At 46.6% G+C, this 21,425-nt stretch overlaps 1 protein-coding gene across 1 annotated transcript in view; it reads left to right on the forward strand.

Annotated features, from left to right (window-relative positions):
• FAT2 (FAT atypical cadherin 2) overlaps positions 1 to 15,292 on the forward strand; it is a 64,123-nt gene extending 48,831 nt beyond the window's left edge. Inside the window, exons 19-23 of the mRNA XM_021701017.1 lie at positions 3,664 to 3,809; positions 7,853 to 8,294; positions 10,217 to 10,370; positions 11,817 to 12,274; positions 13,346 to 15,292. Coding sequence (XP_021556692.1) covers positions 3,664 to 3,809; positions 7,853 to 8,294; positions 10,217 to 10,370; positions 11,817 to 12,274; positions 13,346 to 13,878 — 1,733 coding nt within the window. The 3' untranslated portion in view covers positions 13,879 to 15,292. The remainder of the gene's footprint in view (positions 1 to 3,663; positions 3,810 to 7,852; positions 8,295 to 10,216; positions 10,371 to 11,816; positions 12,275 to 13,345) is intronic.
• The last annotated feature ends 6,133 nt before the right edge of the window (positions 15,293 to 21,425 follow it).

The raw sequence follows: 21,425 nt of genomic DNA on the forward strand, positions 1-21,425 counted from the left end.
GTTTAAATCCCAGCTCTGCCACTTGAGAGCCAAGTGACCTTAGGAAAATTATCTAGCCTCTCTGTGTCTTTGGGCTGTTATAGGGATTAAATGAGTATTAAATATCAAGGGCTTGCTTAGAAAAGTGCCTGATATATAGAGAGAAAGAGGTCACTAACATGAGTTACTAATAGTACTACTATTATTACTACAGCCTGGTGGCTATAACCTTAAGACTTAGACAGCTTAGGTTTTAACTCCAGCTCTATCTCTTACTAGCTGTGTAACCTTGGATGGGTTACTAAACTCTCTGAGCTGTAGATTTTCATCTATAAAATAATGAAAATACTATCACCTGCCTTCTGGAGTTGGCTTGGGGAGTATATTATTTAATGGTTATAAAAGCACTTAGCCTTCGGCCCATAAGCACCCTGTCCATGATGGCCATCATTCACATGGTAGCAGCTGTTGCTAGAAGGACTCTGCCATGTGCCAGGCACTGTATATGTTACCTAAACTGATTGGCACCAACACCCTACGAAGCAGGGTCATTAGTTCTAACTACAGTTGAAACTGAGGGATGGGGATTGTATTGGTTTACCTGGAACTTCATGGCCTCCGGTGAAGGGCTGGTTATCTAAATACCTGTGTGTCCCACTCTAAAGCCTGAGGTCTTCACTGAGCTCTACAGGAAGTCGGCTTCTTCCTGCAGACTCACTCCAGCACCCCTGGCATCAAGAATCCATGGCCTGGACCAGCTCAGGAGCATTGGCAAAAGGAAAATGACACTGTGTCCCATTCACCATCGCCCCCTGCCTGGCCTACTCTTTATGGGTTCCCCCTGTTTGCATTAGGGAAATTCTTTCTCTAAAGATTTGTGGACTTTCTCCAGGTCCCACTGTATATCGGCTGGGTGAGCTACTCTTGGTGTGTGTGTGTGTTTATGGGGCAGGGTGGGGGAGTGCTTCCCTTCTGTGTCTCTTGCTCCAGAGTTGCCTGCAAGGAAAGCTGTGATGGCCGAAGGTTCTCTCTTGGTCACCTGGCACCAGAGAGCAGAGGTTCTAAAATTCATGCTTGTGCAACATCATCTAGGGAGTGTTTTTTTTTTTTTTTCCAATTAAGAACTCATTTATTACACTCTTTTAAACCAGTGATCTATTGACACTCACAAGATATGAACATAAAGTACAATTTAGTGTTTAAAATAGTACAGTGAGTTAAATTTATCATGGACTGTTAGCTCATTGGAAGAGTTGACAAAGATGATTATTTTTGTGCAGCCCAAGAAGAGTGTCTTATATGAACTTCCGCTAAAGAAGAAATATGAAGTGAAAAAAAGTGGAATGCCAACAACTTAATATAAGAAACTACATTATAGAACCATTATTCTGCCTCATAAAACTGGCAAACAGGAGAGAAGGAAAACATACTACATGTACACTGATGGAAGACAGTAACATCATTCATTCAGTTAGTATTGGTGACACACCTGCTGTGTGCACTGTGCTAAGTGCTAACCATGGGGAGTGTGATTTTAAAGAGACCTGCTCCTGGGTGTCACCTCCAAAGTGTATTATTCAGAAGGTCTTGGGTGAGGCCTAGAATTGGCATTTTTTATGAAGTATTTGATTTTAATTAGCAGACAGTGTTGTGTTAGTTTCAGGTGTACAATAGAGGGATTCAACAATCCTGTACATTATTCAGTGCTCATAAGTGTACTCTTAATCCCCTTCACATATTTCACCCATCCCCCATCCACTCTCCTCTGGTACACCATTAGTTTGCTCTCTATAGTTAAGAGTCTGTTTCTTGGTTTCTCTCTCTCTCTCTCTCTTTCCTTTGAATTGGCATTTTTTAAAAAAGATTTTATTTATTTATTTGAGAGAGAGAGTGAGAGAGAGAGCACGAGAGGGGGGAGCGGGAGAGGGAGAAGCAGACTCCCCGCCTAGCAGGGAGCCCGATGGGGACTCGATCCAGGGACTCCAGGATCATGCCCTGAGCCGAAGGCAGTCGCTTAACCAACTGAGCCACCCAGGCGCCCTGAATTGGCATTTTTAACCAGCACCTCAGGCAATTCTGAAGCAGGTGGCCCAAGGGCTGCACTTTGAGAAATACTAGAGAGGCTGGCTCGCCAGAATCACTTGGAGGAGAGGGTTTTGTTGTTGTTTTCAAAAACATTTTGGTGAAATTCACATGGCATACAGAAAGGTCCATGTGCTATAGTGTACAGCTCAACTAGTTTTCACAAACCAAATACACCCGTGTAACTGGCATCTATGCCAAGGATCACCACATGACCAGCTTCTCGGGAGCACACCCATCACAGGGAGATTTTTATGCAGATTCTCATGTGCCTCCAGAACTACTGAGTCATATTCTCTGAGGGTAGAGCCTGGTATTCTGTATTTTAAAACTCCCTCCAGCTGATCCTGATATTCAGCCAGGTCTGGGAATTCCTAGACGATCTAGATCATCTTCAATATCCCATCCAGTAACGACCTACTACAACAGAATTGCCCGCAGCAGAGAGTTTTAGATCTTAGGTGTGACAGACTCTTAGGATCTTGAAATTCTATGCGCCTCAGGCTTCCTGGTGCTTCTTTCTCCTCTTGGCTTTTGTTCCCTCTCTTCAACAATCTGGGGTATCTGGGGCCTATACAGCTCCTCCCCTTGCCTGACCACTGATAAGCTTATTCACACTGAGGTTTTAGGGATTTAACAACTGAACTCATTTCTGGGGAGGGTAGTGCTTAATATACATAGCCCAAGGTGGGCTGCAGAATGCTATTTCCTAGGGCTTGGAAGAGGTAGTCCACATAAGAGGGTCCCATGGTTAAGTAAGCTGGAGAGGGTGCCTGGGTGGTTCAGTTGGTTAAGCGACTGCCTTCGGCTCAGGGCATGATCCTGGAGTCCCTGGATTGAGTCCCGCATCGGGCTCCCTGCTCGGCAGGGAGTCTCCTTCTCCCTCTGGCCCTCCCCACTCTCATGTACTCGCTCTCTCTCATTCTCTCTCTCTCAAATAAATAAAATCTTTAAAAAAAAAAAAAAAGCTGGAGAAAGTCAAGTTGAAGTGGAGCCTCCTGACTCTGCAACTATGCGCTAGCAGTTGCTACAGGGGGTGCACATGCAGGACTTCCCAGAACTTTGCACCCCTTCCTTGATCGCAGTGACTCTCGACCTCTCAGCAGCGCTTCATCTGGTTACGCGCTTCTCAAATGGTTACACTCCTAATTGCAAAGGGGAGATCTTGAGGCAAATGACCTTTGTGGTATTCCTGAAATCACACATATATGCAGAAACCTCTTCAATTCTGCTTCCTTCTTTCCCCCAGTGATGTCAGAAATAACACAGAAACTATATAGGATAGAAATTTTGATTTCCACACATTTCATGGGTAACATTTCTGGCTTGATCCTTGTTTTCTTAATGGTTTGAGCTCATAGTTCCTGACTCAAGCTGGGACCCGAGGCAAGGGTCTTTGGGGCCAAAAGAAGGTGTGCAGTGTGATGGCCTCTGTCTGGCTGCATGATCCTGGACAGGTAACCCCCCACCCGCCAAGAAGCCTCACTTCTTCATCTATAAAATGTGAGCAATGTCACCCAAAGGTTGAATGAGACAAAGTCAGTTGGAGGACTTTGTGGGGACCACTTCATGGAGAGCTGACATCTCTGGTTTCTTCTACAGGTACTGCCACAAGATTCAGCGGACGAAGCTTTGGGCGGTACAGCCTTCCTGAGGCACAGAACTGGTACATCCATTTCCGCCTGAAAACACTCCAATCACAGGCTATTCTCCTGTTCAGCAATGAGACAGTGTACGTCTCCCTGAAGGTAAGGCACTGCCAGCCTGAGAGATTTCACGTGGGCGTGCCAGGCTAGGGAGGTGGGGACAGCCTGAGGAACAGCCATTAAGCCCAAATTCTGGCAAAGAAAACCCTGCGTGGTCTTCAGGGATGCTGGTGTGACTATTGGGTTAAGACATAAGACTTTCCAGTTGTGATGGCCCAAGCCCTGGACCTGGAGATATATATAGCCAAAGACAACCAGAGGTTGGGCTGCTCTGTGGGAGGAGAGAGAGCCTCTGAAGATAGAGGGAGAAATGGGAGGCCATCTAGTCATGGTGGGTTTGTTTTATCACTTTTGCTGTATAACAGACCAGTGTTTTCCAAGATGGGTGGGAGGCTGGCTATCACTGGGGTGCTCAAGACTACAAACCCGGCATTAAGTTACATGGAGTCACATGGAAGGAAAATGAATTTTCTTTCTCATGGTCTTTCAGTCCTACTGATTACATCTTGTAGACTATCTCAGTTTGCCTGTCTGATTTTAACACCTCCAACATAAAAGCCAATCTCCCACTTTGACAAAGAACAAGCAGACTTTGGCAGCTAGTTGAAATTAATTATTCAATAAATATTTATTGAGCATCTGCTAAGTGACAGGCACTGTTCTAGGTGCTTGGGTCTCATCAGTGAATAATACAAAAATCCCTCTGAGAGCTTTCACCCTACAGGGGAAGCCTGACAATAAACATAAAAATAATAACTCAGAAAATTATAGTTTGTCCAAATGTGATAAGTGCTTTGGTTTAAAAAAAAAAAAAAGGTTAAGGGGGATCAGGACTGTGGGAAGTTGGTATTTTAAGTAAGGTGATCAGGGAAAGCTTCACTGAGTTGGTAACTGAACCAGAATATGAAGGGGGTAAGGGAATTAGCTAGGTAGACATCTGAGGAACAGCATTCTAGGTAGAGGGAATAGCAATGTAAAAACCTTTTGGTAGGAGGGGGACGCCTGGGTGGCTCAGTCGGTTAAGCGTCTGCCTTCAGCTCAGGTCATGATCCCAGGGTCCTGGGATCGAGTCCCGCATCGGGCTCCCTGCTCCGCGGGGAGCCTGCTTCTCCCTCTGCCTCTGCCTCTCTCTCTCTCTCTCTATCTCTCATGAATAAATAAATAAAATCTTTAAAAAAAAAAAAAACCTTTTGGTAGGAGAATGCTTCGCATGTTTAAGGAACAGTCCAGCTGTGTATATGGACTGAGTAAAGTAAGCAAGGGAGACAGTAGTAGTAGGAGTTGAGGTCAGAGATACAATGGGATGAGGGAGTATCTATAAAGTTCTCATAGGCCATTGAAGGACTTTGGCTTTTGTCCTGAGCAAAATGGAGGACATGAGAAGGTTTGAGCAGGGGTGCCTGGGTGGCTCAGTTGGTTAAGAAGGTTTGAGCAGAGAATTGACATGATGTGACATATTCAGAAGGGTCATCATGGCTCCTGTGTTGATAAACAACTTTAGAGAAACAAGGATAAAAGCAGAGACCCAGCCAAGAGGGTACTGCGATAATTCACGTGAGAGATGGTGGTGGTCTAGATCAGGGTAATGACAGTGAACTGGGAAGAAGAATTGAGATTCTAGATAGATTCTTGAAGGCAAAAACAACAGAACTTCCTGATGAATTGAATGAGGGCTGGGAGAGAAAGCAAGGAGTAAGATTTGGGCCTGAGTAATTAGAAAAAATGGAGTTGCTGCCAACAGACCAGGGGAAGGCTATGGGTAGAGCAGGTTTGGGGGAAGATCATAAGTTCAGTTTTGGAGATATAAGTTTGAGATGCCTATTAGACTTCCAAGTGGAGCTGGATAAACAAGCCTAGTGTCTGTGAGAAAGGTCTGGGAAAGAGATGAAGATCTGGGAACCTTCAGCATATACTTAGTATTAAAAGCCATGAAGCTGGATGAGATCACCAAGGAGTATAGATTGTAAAAAGAGTAGACCAAGGATTCATCCATGTAACACTCCAAATTGAGATGTCTGGGGGAAGAGAAGGATCCAACAAAGGAGACTGAAAAGGTGCAACCAGTGATGTTGGAGGAAAACCAAGAGTATTGTATCCAGGAAGCTGAATGAAGAACATGTATCATGAAGGAAGGAGTGACCAGCTGATAACGTGCTACTGAGAGGTCAAGTGAGATGGGAAGTGATATTAATCACTGGACGTGGCAACACAGAGGCCACTAAATACCCTGACACCAGTGGTTTCAGTATTGTGGTGGGTCGGTGGGTTGGGGGTAGAATTTTGCTGCAAAGAGGGAGCAAAGAAAGAAGGTGATCTCTGGTGGGAGAAGTGGGTTCAAGACAACTTTTTTAAAGATTAGAGCAATAACAGCATGTTTGTGTGATGACTGGAATGGTACAGTAGAGAATGAACAAACAAAGATGTAGGGAAGAGAAAGGAGGTCAATGGAAACTTGTCCTTGAGGAGGTAAGACCAAGTACATGAATGGAGAGACTGGCTTCCACCAAGGTGGACAGATATGATGGTAAGAGTGCCTGCAAGTCCCCATCTGATTGCTGAGAGCAAGGATGGGGAGGCGAGCATCAGGGGTTTGCGGAGAGAGAGGTTGTGAAAATAGTCACCTGGGAGAGTAAACCAAGGAAGATAGCACCATAATTAGGCACCACAAAGGGCTCATTTGAAACTTGCAGTCATGAAATTAAAGGGAGATCAATAAGCAAGGCTGCGTGTTTTTCTCCAGCTATGTTCAGCTCAATGATGCTCACATACAGCAGAGGGAGAGTTGGATTTTACCAGATTTGTGTGTTTGCCAAATGAGTTCTACCAAGTAAGTGAGGACAGGAGTTTGGCTATGGAATTTAAGCTGGAGAAGGAGAGAGGTGAGAACCTTACAGAGGTTGAGAGACAATGAAAAGATGGTGGGACCAATGGATTTGTGGTCCTAGCTAAGTGAAAGGAGTGATTTAAGGACAATGTTTTGAGTCTACATACTGGAATAATAGTAAGTTTCCTTTTACATAAATAACTGTATAGGTAGTATTCAACCAGGACAAAAACTGGGAAGGTGATGTACAAATGGCTAACTTCTGTAAAACACTGGATTGGATTTTCAACTTTCACCCAGAGAAAGCTCTACACAACCCAGAGTGACCACAGTAGTCCTACCTCTTGAGCTGAGGTAAACTAAAATGATTTAACCCAGTGGTTCTCAGACTTCTTGATTTCAGGACTTTTTCACACTCCTAAAAATAATTGAAGATCCTAGGGAAGTTTTGTTTATGTGGGCTAGAGCTATCAGTATTTTTAGTATTAGAAATTAAAACTGAGAAATGTTAAAATCTTTATTTATTCATTTAAAAATAGCAAGAAACCTATTACATGTTGACATAAATACCATATTATTGTGAACAATAATTACATTTTCCAAAATTAAGAAAAAAGAAGAGTGGCACTGTTTTACATTTTTGCGAATCTCTCTTATGTATGGCTTTATAGTAGACAGCTGGATTTTCACATCTACTTCTGCGTTCATCTGTTGTGATAGCACATGTCTGGAAATCAATGCATATTTGTGAGAGATAGAGTAGAAAAGGCAAATAATGTTTTAGGATTATTATAAAAATGGTTTCCCCTTGTGGGTCCCCTGGAAAGGTCTTGGAGACCCACTCTGAGAACTGCAGAACTGCTGAATAAGAGAGTGGGAGGGAGGGAGGTTTTTGGTGTCCTTGAGGGCCAACTTGAGGAGCATAGAACACGGGAGAGGCCTACAAAGAAGAATCCAAAAGAGACAGTCTTGGTCAGCAAGGCTTCTCGGGGCCTCAGTTTCCTCATCTGTGAAATGGAGATGCCATCCCTGCCTGGACCATCCCATGGAATATGGTAAGGGCCAAATGAGACCACAGACAGAACAGCAATTTGAGGGCTTTAATACTCTACAATGTTTAAAACAGCCTTGAAAATCCCCAAACACTACCTCTCCCACCCATGAAAATACAACCAACATTCTTTGCACTGGTAGCCTGTTAGCAGTACTTTTTATAAGGACTTCTTGGCTTTGCTGATGGCCATCTGGGTTTTCTTTGCAGCTGGCTGATGGAGTGCTCCAGCTGGAATACCGTTGCCCAGGTGGTTTCTATGGAAATCTTTCCTCCGGGCTCCACGTGAATGACCAAGAGTGGCACTCCATTGTGGTGGAGGAGACAGACACTTCCATTCGCCTTTTGGTTGACAGCTCAGGCAACGCCTCCCTTGTGCTCCCAGAGAATTGCCAGGGTCTCGGGCCCGAAGGAGACCTCTTTCTGGGTGGCCTTGTTCTCTTGCATTCTTCCCCAATCGTGTCCCAGGGTTTTGAAGGCTGCCTGGATGCGGTCGTGATCAATGGAGAGGCACTGGAGCTGCTGGTCCATGGCAAGAAGGCATCAGGCTTGCAAGAGAGGCAGGCCCTCACCCAGTGCTGCTCACACAGCAATGACTGTAGCCAAAACCCATGTCTCAATGGTGGCAAGTGCTCACAGACCCGCGGGGCAGGTAAGGGCTGGAAATAACTCCAAGGCTTAACCCAGAAGGCTCTTCAGAAGACCCCAGCATGTTGTACTAGCAATCATGTATCACTGGAGAGTTTACCAAGTATATTCCTTCAGCACAGCCCCATGAGGGAGAGAGGGGTTGAAAGAAAGCCGTCAATGGCTCCATTTTACAGCATAGGAAACTGCTGGGCTACGTAAGGGATACCCAGATGGGTGAAGGAACTCACCCAGGGTCACATGTCTGTTAAGTGAGAGAGGTGCCTTTGGCGTGCAGATCTCAGTGGAGCAATCCTCCCCCTGATGCCAAATGTCTCTTTCTTCCCCTTACTATCTCATGAGTAACGGGTTGGGATCCACTACACTAAGGGAAGCCAGGAGTCTTTGTTCTCCCTCAACAAGGACTGACTTTCTACTTGTATGGATGGGGGACCAGCATGAACAGGGACCTCTGATGCCACAGGTTAACTTCATCACACACCTTAGTATTATGATTGGTCCGTGCCAGGTTTCTCTTTTATATTCCCCTTTACTCTATACTCAGCTGCCTTTCCCTTCCCCAAACCAATAGGCAAACATTTAAAGTTTTTAAACGAGTTCTTGCAAAATGTACATTACTGGTTTTACACATGCTTGAATTTCTAATTATATAAGTGATAAATAATTTTTATAGTTTTCCATCCACGCTGCCACAATTCATATTCATTGCTTTTATTGTGGCTCCGTACCCCGATGTGTGTGCATGCACTCACATCTTCCCTCTCTACTCAGCTAGCACCGAACACCCTGGTGGCTTCAACACCCCACCTCCATCAACAATGCTGCATGAATATCCTCATGCACATCTTCTGTGAACCTGCACGAGAACTTCCTTCACACACACACACCACACTCAGGGATGGAACTCACATACCCAGAGGATGTAAATCATTATTTTGACTAACTAGGGCCAAATTGCTCTTCAGCATGGCCACAGCAGCTGCACTTCCACCAGCAACGCAGGAGGATCCGGTATCTCTGTCAACACTCGGCATTATCCCATTTTCTCATTTTTGCCTGGATAATAGTACTGTCGTTTCCATCTGCAGAATATCTAAGGGGTCCATCACTTCTGTCTGTCCGCACTACCAGGCAGCTGTCATCTCTCACCCTTGGGCCAGCTGTCTCCCTGCTCTCTCCCTTCTCGCCCTCCACCTGCGCCTTCCAGCAGGGCACCAGAGTGACCTTTATACAAAGCAGGTCTGAGTGTATCACTTTCCTGCTTGGAACCTTGCAGTGGCTTCCCCTTGCTGGAAGAAGAGGAATTAGGAATTAGGAATTAAGAGTCCTAATTCCTAACTCCTGCATCCGGCTCATAGGGATGCTCTGGCCCCTCCCACCTCCCTCGCCCTGCAGTCCCCACTCTCCCTTGGCTCTCTAGGCTCTGTGGTTTTATGATAATTACCAATATACTGATATTATACACAATTGGTTCAATAGGTTTGAATCCCAAATTTGCCATTTACTTGCTGGGTGATCTTGAGCAAATGTCACGCATTCTCTGTGCCTCATCTCCTCCCCTGCCATCAACTTGTACCTGTCCCCTGATGAGGATAACAGTAACCAACTTCAGAGTTGTCATGAGGCTCAAATGGGCTGACACATGCAGATTGTTAGCACGGTGACTAGCACTGAATAAGTGTTGTCTAGGATGATTACTATTCTTTAGATGCCTGTTCTCTGTAGACTACACATGGTTTGAGGCCGGGATCATGTCTTCTTGTCTAGCAGGGCACCGGTGCCCTACATGGTGCTTGTCACAGAAGGAGGCACTCAGTAACTCAACATGGACACGCGGATCTGCAGACACGCCAAGGCCCCCCTCTGTCCTGGAGGGCCTCTCAGCCTGCAGCTGCCTGACTCTCTTCCCCCTGCCCTCCCTCCCAGGCTATGTCTGCAAGTGTCCCCCCCAGTTCTCCGGGAGGCACTGTGAACAAAGAAGGGAGAACTGCACTTCAACACCCTGCCTGGAAGGTGGCACTTGCGTCTCATCCCCTGAAGGTGCCTCCTGTAACTGCCCTCACCCTTATATGGGAGACAGGTAAGCACAGGGGAGGCCACCTGCCCTTGGCTCCTCACCCTGGGTTTGGCACCATTAGGGAATGATCTCCACACTCTGATCTCCAGAGAAGCCAATGGGAGACCAGGAACTCAGTGCTCCAGCGACCTGGCTTCTCAGCTTTTTCCACGTGCCAAGGCTTCTCCCTCCAACCACCTGCATCAGAACACTCAGGGAAGGAGGGTTCTTACTTCCCAGAAAGTGGCCTGGGAACAATGACTCCACTAGGTACAAACACTGCTGTGGGTCTCAAACCCCACTGCAAGCTACCTGTGCCTTGTATTATGCTGGCCTGGGGGATTGCAAGAATCCATAGATCCCTAGAATCCTAGAGGTAAAGAGGCTTGGTAATTATCTGGTTTTATGGCTCCCCAGTTTAGGAGTCTTTAAAAAATCATCAGGGATACTTGTGAAAAATACAGATTTCTGGACCAACTATATCAGAATCTCCAAGGAATGAGGCCTGGGATTCTATCTATAACAAGCTCTCAAGTGATCCCCTTGCTGTCAGCGTGTGCATAAGAGAGCCAATGATGTAGTCCACCTGCTCACTTTACAGATGGGGAAGCTGAGGCCCAGAAAAGGAAAGGGCTTGTCCAAATCCCCCCATGTGTTTGTGACCAAGTCCTTTCTCTCAGCACCTGGCATTTCTGGCCCCACTGCACACCTCGCTCTGCAGTCGATGTGTTGGCAGGATACTTCCTGGCTGAAAGTGGTGGTGTTTGCAATTTAAAAGAGGAACACGGGGAGGATAATGTCTAACCCAAAAGGACAAAGTGTTGGTGGTGAATATGTAGACACTGGGACTCAAGTAGAATGAAGGGAGCCTTTCTTAATATCCCTCAAAAGTGAATGAAACTGGCCATGGAAGCCTCCTAGGAGCCTTACACCATGGAATGCCAAGCTGACGGTGACCTGGGAGGTCATACAATTCCAAGTGCTCGCTCTGAACAGTTGTCCAATGGAAGGTCTGTGCAAGACCAAGCCGGGTTCCTGTGATCTCCTGAAGAACAGTGGGCAACACTGGTGCCCAGCTGTCATGGCTGGGTGCTGCTGACTTGTATCTGGGACTCTGACATTAATGCTGAGGACAGCTGGGTATGTTGGCTGCCTCCACCACAGTATGTGGTTGCAAATCTCACCCCAGTGGTGGAGCATATATCCAATGCCTAGATCACATGAATGGGAAATAACAGAAGTGCCCAGAGCCTAGATTCCAAATGGTCATGAATGAAGTTGTAACTGACTGCCACACCTTCCTCGTGGAAGATGGAAGGCTCTGATGTTATATGTGTGATCGTTATCATCCATTTTCTTTTTTTTTTGGTTGAAAATTGGAGAAGGTAGGCTTGAGTGCAGGGGTCCATAAATCTTTGTGAGAGGGAACATGGAAAGGGAAGTATACTGACTACTTCTCTGTCTCTGCAGGTGTGAAATGGAAGCAAGGGGCTGCTCAGAAGGACACTGCCTAGTCACCCCTGAGATCACAAGGGGTGACTGGGGGCAGCAGGAGATTCTGATCTTCATAGTGGCCCTGCTATTTATCATTTTAAGCACCGCCGGGCTCCTCTTCTACTGCCGCCGTTGCAAGTCCCACAAGCCCGTGGCCATGGAGGACCCAGACCTCCTGGCCAGGAGTGTTGGTGTTGACACCCAAACTATGCCTGCCATCGAGCTCAACCCGCTGAGCACCAGCTCCTGCAACAACCTGAACCAACTGGAGTCCAGCAAGACCTCAGTTCCAAATGAACTGGTCACTTTTGGACCCAGCTCTAAGCAGCGGCCAGTGGTCTGCAGTGTGCCTCCCAGACTCCCACCAGCAGTGGCCCCTTCCCACTCCGACAACGAGCCTGTCATTAAGAGGACATGGTCAGGCGAAGAGATGGGTCAGTATAGCCAGAGGCCCTTAGCCTCTGGAATTGATGGAATAGGTGGTAGACCTAAACACTCCATTAGGTGAGGCCACCATCCCGTCCAATGCCTTGGGATAGGATATGAAGGGATGTGCTCAAGGTCACAGTGCACTGGTGGGCTGGACCAGATGCCAGGTTTCTGGACTCAGAATCTGTGGCTCATTCCACTGCACCATGACCCCCTCCTCTAAATTCCAACTCACTCCATAGGATTGATATCTACGGCAGAAACCTGTAGACCCTGGATAGGGGTAAATGGGATCCCCGGGGTGAAAGGGGGGGCTTCTGCTCCTTTGTGCTTTTCTGGGAAAGGAAAGAGCAGTAGTCCAAGCTTTTGGCCACCCGGTCTGGAGGTATGACAGCCTTGGGCCAGACCTGACTGACCTAGAGGAGGGGTCTTCACCTCACTCTCCTCTTTGGCTCGAAAGGAGGTGAATTTGTAAAGCACTTTATATTTTCTGGCTTATTCACCAATAGTTAAAAAAGATATTTTCATAAACTTCTTGCTGATAGGGTAATCGGGGCCCATAAAGACACAGTAACTTGTTCTAACTCACCCAACTATTCAGTAGCAGGGACAGAGAAGGACCACGGAAGCCTGGTCTCCAATCTTCCAAGCCACATCTCATTTAATCACCCTCTGTAACAGATGCCATCACACTCCCCCCGTCCAAACTGTGTCCGTTTCCTTCTGTTAAGGAGACATAAGTCACCAGCAGGAGTTGGGACGGAGCTGCTGTTTCCAGCAGAGGCGAGCAGGCTACCTGGAGTCATCCATATTCTTCCCTTATTCACTGACTCTTAGACCATTGGCACAGGTTTACAATATGAGCTGGCTTTGGGTTAAACCTCTGGCCTTGAAGGTGGCCCCGTTGAATTCTAGATACCAGTCTAAGCTGCCAGACACAACACACATCGATGGCCACATACCCATGCACTCTTCTGCCCGGTTCTACCACACGCTGAATCATGTATAGCAGCTAAAAGGCCTGCTGAAACCTTCACCAAGGAGACTCAGTGCTCACCCTATCTTGTCATTTTCAGTGTGCCCAGGTGGAGCTACGGTCTGGCCCCCTACTTACTCCAGGAAGGAACGCTGGGAATACCCCCACTCGGAAGTGACACCTGGGCCTCTGCCGCCATCGCCTCACCACCACCAGATTCCACCCGTGATGCCGGACTCCACTGGCCTCTATGGGGGCTTCCCCTTCCCACTGGAGCTGGAAAACAAGCGGGCACCCCTCCCACCCCGTTACAGCAACCAGAACCTGGAAGATCTGATGCCCCCACGGCCCCCCAGTCCCCGGGAACGCCTGCTGGCCCCCTGTCTCAACGAGTACACGGCCATCAGCTACTACCACTCACAGTTCCGGCAGGGAGGGGGAGGGCCCTGCCTGGCAGAGGGGGGCTACAAAGGGGTGAGTATGCGCCTCAGCCGGGCTGGGCCCTCTTATGCTGACTGTGAGGTTGGGGGCGGGCATCTCACAGGGCGGGGCCAGACCCAGGCTCCCCCCAACTATGAGGGCTCTGATATGGTGGAGAGTGATTATGGGAGCTGTGAGGAGGTTATGTTCTAGCTATCCTCAGAGGAAGGCAGGGAGGAAGCCAAGGACTTGGAGGAGTGAGTTGAGCATGGCTGGAAAAGTGGGAGGGAAGCCCCCATCCCCAGTCCAGGCTGCCATACCTTGAAATGTGCTCTTGCAGACCCCCAGCGAGTCCCTGAGGATGGAGGGAAGCTGAGGGTGGAGCTCCAAAAACAGCACAAGGGCCCTCAGCAGGAAGGGGAGGTACAGAACAGTTAACCCTGGGAAACCAGGACAAACTGATTCCTAGGATGGGTAAGAGGCAGTCTGTCTCACTGCCCACCATCTCTCAGTCCCCAGGGAGGTGGCTCTGTCAGGGAGCATTCTGACAGCTGCCCACAGCTCCATTCTGGAGGCCATCCACCTGACAGGCACCTACTACATCAGCTACAGAGACAAGGTCCAGGGTCATCTGACCCTGGAGGGCCACAAGGCATCCTCTAGGGGCTGAGAGGTGAGCAGCAGGTGGGCAGGTCACCAAGTCACCTGTGCACCCTGCCTCGTTCACACATAATTGCAGCATCTGCTCCGTGTGAGGCACTGTGCTAGGCCTAGGGCGACAAGGGCACCCGAGGAGCATCACTTGGCCTCAGTCTCCTGGGGCCCCACTCCTCTAATGCAGAGTCCAAGGGACTTGCTCTGCCTCATTAAGTCATATGACTTTCCACCAGGCAGTGCCTGCCAGGATTCCTGCAGCCCTGAACCTTCTTGGTTAAGGAATTCAGACCTCATGGAACTCTGGGTTCTTCAGCCCAAGTTTCTCAAGCACTTTGGGCCAAAGGCAGGGAGGACCTATTCTTCATTTTTTAAAATTCTTAGGCACTTTTCAACCTTGCTGTCTGGATGAGTTGCCCCAAAGGGATTTTTCTTCCCTAGACACAAGGAACTAAGAACTCCCCATTCAGGGCATCAGGGAAGGGTGGAGGCGTGGAGCTGGACTTCAGTGTCCAGGCTGGACACTCTGCCTTTTCCTGCCCCTCCATCTCAAATGCCTGCCAATCTAAGTGTTACCTGCAGTGACTCAACCCTATGCATGGAGGGTCAATGTGGGCACGTGTCTGCACATGTGGGCACCTCATGTATAGATGTGTGTACATGTGTAGAGTGTATGTAGCCAGGAGTGGCAGGGACCAGAGAATTCTGGTGGCCTTGCCACTCCCGCCCCTACCAATCCCTTTCTCCGGTCCACTGATTTTTCATTTGTGTTGTTTCTGGAGGCAAAAATCAAAAGGATGAGCAACAGAGACTCTCACCCACAGGGTTGCTGCTGACAGAGGGAGCTCTGTGGGTGAGGGCGTATTCATTCAAATGGCTCACAGCTGTGTGTGTAACTGTGCATGTGAGTGACAGAATGCACAGTTTCACTGGCCATTTGTTATTTTTTTTTAATAATAAAGAGTCTTTTTTACGGTTATTTTGTATGTCACTTGTCCTGCTTGGGGTTGGGTCAGGGGAAGGGCACGAGGGTCTATGAGCCCTGCCAAGCTGAGGTTCAAGGAATTGGGGGGCTAGACGGGACCCTTGAGGTCATCAAGCACCGTGATTCCCAAACCTAGCAAAATGGCTAAAATATAGATCTGTGAGCCCCAGAGCCAGACAAAAAAATCAGAACCTCTGGGGGCAGGGCCCAGAACACTCTTCAGGGAAAACACCTCTAATTCCAACACAACTGCCCACAGTTAGTGGACAAGTCCACTAATCAGCAGGTGCGTGAATGGCCTGGGACAAGACTTCAGGACTGCCGACCCTGGCCAGCGCCCTCTGCACCACATGGCACTGGACGGGGAGAGTGAGCTTTATAGCACAGGGCTCGGGAAGCCAGCCCTCCTGGTGCCCGGAGCCAGCCTACGGCTACTGCTCCACGGCTCACTCCCGAGGCCCAGCCGGAGGTGAACATCACCGGGCAGCTGTGACACAGGCCTTGCAGGAGACACCGAGCCTGGAAAGCCCAGTCCCTGCCGTGGAGTTCCCGGTGCAGGTGGGCAGAGAAGGCACATCCATGAGAGGCACCCCAGCACACTGTGGCTCTGGGGCTGGACATGCTCTGTTCCAAACCCCCTCTGCCACACACCAGTGTGGCCTCAGGCAGGTATGAATTGGCTTCCTGTTGTTTAGAAGCATAAACAATAAATGGTGACCATTATACTAGGAAATAATACCAGATAGTATGTAGGTAAGATTAACTTATCAGAACTGTGCAGGAAAGCATATATAAACAAGTCCAGTGTTGCCCCGACTTCTGTTTTGCTTACCACTTAATTTACGATTTTTGTTCTAATACCACCTGTATCATTATATACTTAGTAATTTTCTTTTAGTGCATTCCAACTTTAAAAAAATATTTTTATTCACCTTAAAATGACACATCCATAAACTAAAGGACTTGAAAGTTACTATTTTTTCTAGAACCCATGAAAACACATAAACATTCAGACTTTTAAAATGACTGTCCAGGGTCTGCTCAATCATCTTTGGGAAATTCTGATCTAGTGCATCTTCATTCCTGATGTTCCTCATCCCAAGGCCCACAGAGGAGAAGGTTTGTCTGAGGTCCTGCAGCTAACACTTCACAGAGATAAGACCCACATTCAGGTCTGCACCCAGCCTGGTTATCTCCCTAAAACACAACTTGCTCTCCACCTTCAGGAAGGGGGAGCCTCTCTCCACCCAGCCCACCTTTCCAGAACAGGCCCCTCCTTCCCTTTGTCTTCCCGAGCCTGCACCTTCACCTGTCAACCACCAGAGGGCGCTCTGGGATCAAGACAGCCTACTGGGCTGTGATAGACTCCAAGGTTTTCAGGGAAATTCTCCCATCTCAAGCCCCTGGGGCTCTGGTTCCAAACGTCCCAAGTCTTACACAGCATAACAGTGGCAAAGAAAGGCAAAGATACAGGTTTCCTGACCTCCAGCCTGGGCATTTTTACAGTTCACCATAATCCTCTTCACTACCACTGCTCATTGGCACTTGCTATATGGCAGGTGCTGTGCAAGCACTTGACAGGTCTTGTCTCATTTAATCCTCACAGAAACCCCATGAGGTAAGTACTGTTGTCTCCATTCACAGGCAGAGGGACAGAGACACACATAAATTACGTGGTTTGTAACTTATGTTAGTGACTTAAAGTGAGGTCACCCGGTTCATGGGTGACAGGGCCAGGATTTAATCTGGGGCGTCTGACTCCCGATATTTGCCTTACATTTGGGTCCATGACATAGGACATCAGGGGATGGAGGAACAGCAGCAAGGAGGACTGAGAGGGCTTAGTCTAATGAGCTCATAGGCCAAGAGTATCACCGTAATTCTAAGTGGTATTAACAGACAAAGTGTCTTGTTCCTGGGAGGTGGGGTCAGCTCAACCCCAAGCCACTTGTGTGATCCTATATCCAGTTCTGAGACTGGATGTTAAGAGTGCCGCAGCAACCTTGAGCATTGCTAGACAGCAAGCAGGACGGGTGGAAGTGAGGACTCACAACCATGTCCAGGGTGGGAGGGCAGATGGAATCCACTGGACAACAGCAAAGGAGTTGTGAGCCCGCTCATTCAGAGGGCTGTGGTGGAGGCCTGCACAACTATACCAGCACATGGGGTTTATCAAGGCCTAACAGAGAAAGCCAATGTATCTTCTAGAAATTGGAGCAGTGCTCTGGAGGGGACACATTGAGGTCTTGGCGGGGAGGACTGAGGCCAGGGCTAGAACCTCAAAATGAGTAGCTGGGTGAAGAAGGGCAGAGCCCTAGACCTTGGGGAGGAAAACCATTCTCTTTTGGACCGAAGATTATGGAGATTCTAAAAGACAGAAAGAGAAAAATACAGTATATAAAGTTTTGAGATATGGAATGATTTGCCCAAGGCCCACAGCTGGTTTGGTATAGAACAGGTGGCCCTTCCTGATAGCCCATGGTGAACTGGTGAATGCCAGCCTATGAGGGCATCTGGGCCCAGGTGCTGGACAACAACCCACATTTCAGTGTCTAAGGACAGACTTTAGAAGACCTCAGGCAGCCTCTGCTAGCTCTGTCTTGAGGAGAGGCACAAGAGGTCTCACCAAGTAAAGAGCAGGAACTTTCTCAAGGACCCAGCTGGGAAAAGACAAGCCTTTAGAATTTTCTTAAGATTCCTCAACAAATCTACAGGGTCCAACCAAGGAAAGTGCTTGGTTAGACTGATACAAAACTAAAAGTATATATAACGATGTCAACTCCTTAGAGGCCAGGCTCCATTCCCTACTAAAGGAAACCACACTGAATTTAGTAACCAGCTAATTCCAGATACAAGATTAGCCCCCACAGACAAGGACTGGAAGATCAAGCCCGATCCGATCAATGCCGCCAGCAGCCCATGATCTAGGGAGTGACCAAGTAGTCACAGCTTTCTAGCATAAGTAGAGAGGAGGCTAGCCAGAGAAGGGATGTTACTGCTCTGCTGAGGAGGGAGTCATAAATTATGACTGATGTAGCCAGGGAAGATTCTAAAGAGGAGCAGCCATCTGAGCTGGATCTTAAAATTGAGCTTCAGATTTTGCACAGAGAAGGGCCAGCCAGGCTAAGGGAAAAGCCCAAAGCAAAGGCCTAGAGGTTTTAAGTATTTGGGCAATGGTGGGTAGTCCTGATATGTTGGGGTTGGAGTGTGGGAGGACTTAGGCATCCAGACTGGGGCCTGGAAATGTCCCCTGTCCACTGAGGGTTGTGAGTAACAGAGTTAGTGGCAGAGAGGCAGATCTCAGGGGCAGTACGAGGTTTGCAGTCAGACAGACCTGGCTCCATCACTCAGAAAATGTGTGTTCTCGGTTAAGTTATTTAACCTTTTACGCCTCAGTCTGCGAAGTGGGGATATTACCAGCGCCTTCCCTCACTGGACATGAGTACTAGAAGAGAATATAGGTAATGTGCTTAGCGTAGTTGGCATAGTAAAGGCTCAAAAGATGTTATATATTTTATCACTACTATTAAAAAGGCAGATCTTTTTGCAGCATCCATAACCACACACTTACCTTTGTTCCATGGCCAAGATAAAAAAAAAAATCCCTCCAGCTAGGGGTAAGAAGGAGCTTAAATGTATTAAGGCAGTAGTTCTCAATAGGAAAGGGGGATGATTTCCACTCCCAACCCCCCACACAAGGGTACCTTTGGCAATGTCTGGAGACACTTTGGATTCCACAACTGGCATTTAGTGGCTAGAGACCAGGGATGTTGCTAAACATCCTACAATGCACAGGACATTCTCCACAACAAAGAATTATTTACCCCAAATGTACATAATACCAAAGTTGAGAAACTGTCCTAAGGAAACACGTGCAGGCTTTATGCAGCACTTTAGCAGCTGGGAACCTGGCCTGAGGCAAAAGTACACTTATGCCAAGAATAGCAGTTATGGCATATGGTTTTGCTCATTTACAAAAAGGCATCATTCTGGAGTCTGGGTGAGAACAAAACAATATATAAAAAGAATAACATACCATGACTAAGTAGGATTTAATCCAGGTAAGCAAGGCTGGTTCAATATTGAAAAATCAATCAATTTAATCTACCATATCAATAAGTGAAAAAAGAAAAATTGTAAGATCATGTCAATTGATGAAGAAAAAAAATTTGACAAAATTCACCTATTCATGATTTTTTTTTAAATCTCTCAGTACAGTCATAGAGGGAAACTTCCATAAAAATCTTAAAGCTTATATTATACTTAAGGGTGAAAGACTGAATGTTCTCTCTGTAAGATCAGAGACAAGACTAGAATGTTTACTATCACCAACTCCTTTTTTTAACATAGTCCTAGAAGTTCTAGCTATTGCGGTAAGAAAAAAAAAAAGTATACAGGATGGGAAAAAAAGGAAATACAAATATCTCTGTATGCAAACAACATGACTGTCTACACAGAACATCCCAAGAAATCTAGACAAAAACTCATAGAACTACTGAGTACAGACAGGCTGTAGGACACAAGATTAACATGCAAAAATCAGTTGCATTTCTACAGACTACCAATGAACACATGGAAATAGAAATTAAAAACACATTACCATTTACAATTGCTCCAAAGAAAACTAAATACTTAGGTGTATATCCAACAAAACATTTACAAGATCTGGTAAATGGCTAAAATAAAAAATAATGACAATACCAAATGCTGACGAGTATGTGGAGAAACTAAGTAACTCACACATTGCTGGTAGAAATGTAAAATGGTATGGCCACTCTGGAAAATGGCTCGGAAGTTCCTTTTAAAACTAAGAATGGGCTTACATACAACTCAGCAATTGCCCTCTTGGATATATATCCCATAGAAATAAAAACATTTTCATGCAGGAACTTGTACCCGAGTGAATATTCATAGCAGCTTTATCTGTAATAGCCAGACCTGGAAATGATGCAGATTTCTTTCCATGGGTGAATGGTTAAAACAACTGTGGTACATCCATACCATGGAATATAACTTCTCAATAAAAAAAAAGACAAACTATTAATATAGGCAACAACTTGAATGATCATCAAGGAAATTATACTGAGTGAAAGAAGCCAATCTCAAAAGGATACATACCGTGTAATTCAATTTATATGACATTTGTGAAGTAACATAATGATAGAGATGAAGAACAGATTAGTGGTTGCCCAGGTTTGGGGATGTAGGGGGAGCAGAGGAGGTGAGTGTGTCTCTATAAAGGGGCAGCATGAAGGAGTCTTGTGGTGATGGTACAGATAAGCATCTTGACTGGGGTGGTGGAAGCTACACATACGATAAAATTGCTTACAGCTACACACGCAAAGACACACACACATGTGCAAGTGAGTGCATATGTGACTGGAGAAATCTGAATGAGCTCTATATATTGTGTCAATGTCAGTTTCCTGGTTTTGGTCATGTAATATAGTTATACAAGATTTTAACATTGGGGGAGACTGGAAGAAGGGTGCGCTGGACTTCCCCATACATTTCTTTGTACCTGTGAATCCATAATTACTTCAAAACAAAAAGCTTTACAATTTTTAAGAAAGCTAAATTTTAAAATACATCACTAAAGAAGACAGACCAATGGCAAATAAGTCAGGAAAAGGTGCAGGACATAACTAGTCATTAGGCAAATGCAAATTAAAACCACAAAGAAGTACTACTATAGGGGCGCCTGGGTGGCTCAGTCGTTAAGCGTCTGCCTTCGGCTCAGGTCATGATCCCAGGGTCCTGGGATCGAGCCCCGCATTGGGCTCCCTACTCGGCGGGAAGCCTGCTCTCCCTCTCCCGCTCCCCCTGCTTGTGTTCCTGCTCTAGCTATCTCTCTCTCTGTCAAATAAATAAATAAAAAATCTTAAAAAAAAAAAAAAAGAAGTACTACTATATACCCATTAAGCTGGCTAAAATTTAAAAGACCATTATATGAAGTATTGGTGAACATATGGAGCAACTGGAGCTTTTAAAAACTGTTGGTAGGAATCCAAAATAGCAGAGTCACTCCAGAATAACAATTTTTCAATTTCTTATAAAGTTATTATACACTTACCATACAAGCCCACAATTCCACTCCTAGGTATTTACCCAAGAGAAATGA

The sequence above is a fragment of the Neomonachus schauinslandi genome, chromosome 7, assembly GCF_002201575.2.
Source record: "Neomonachus schauinslandi chromosome 7, ASM220157v2, whole genome shotgun sequence".
NCBI classification, from domain to species: domain Eukaryota; kingdom Metazoa; phylum Chordata; class Mammalia; order Carnivora; family Phocidae; genus Neomonachus; species Neomonachus schauinslandi.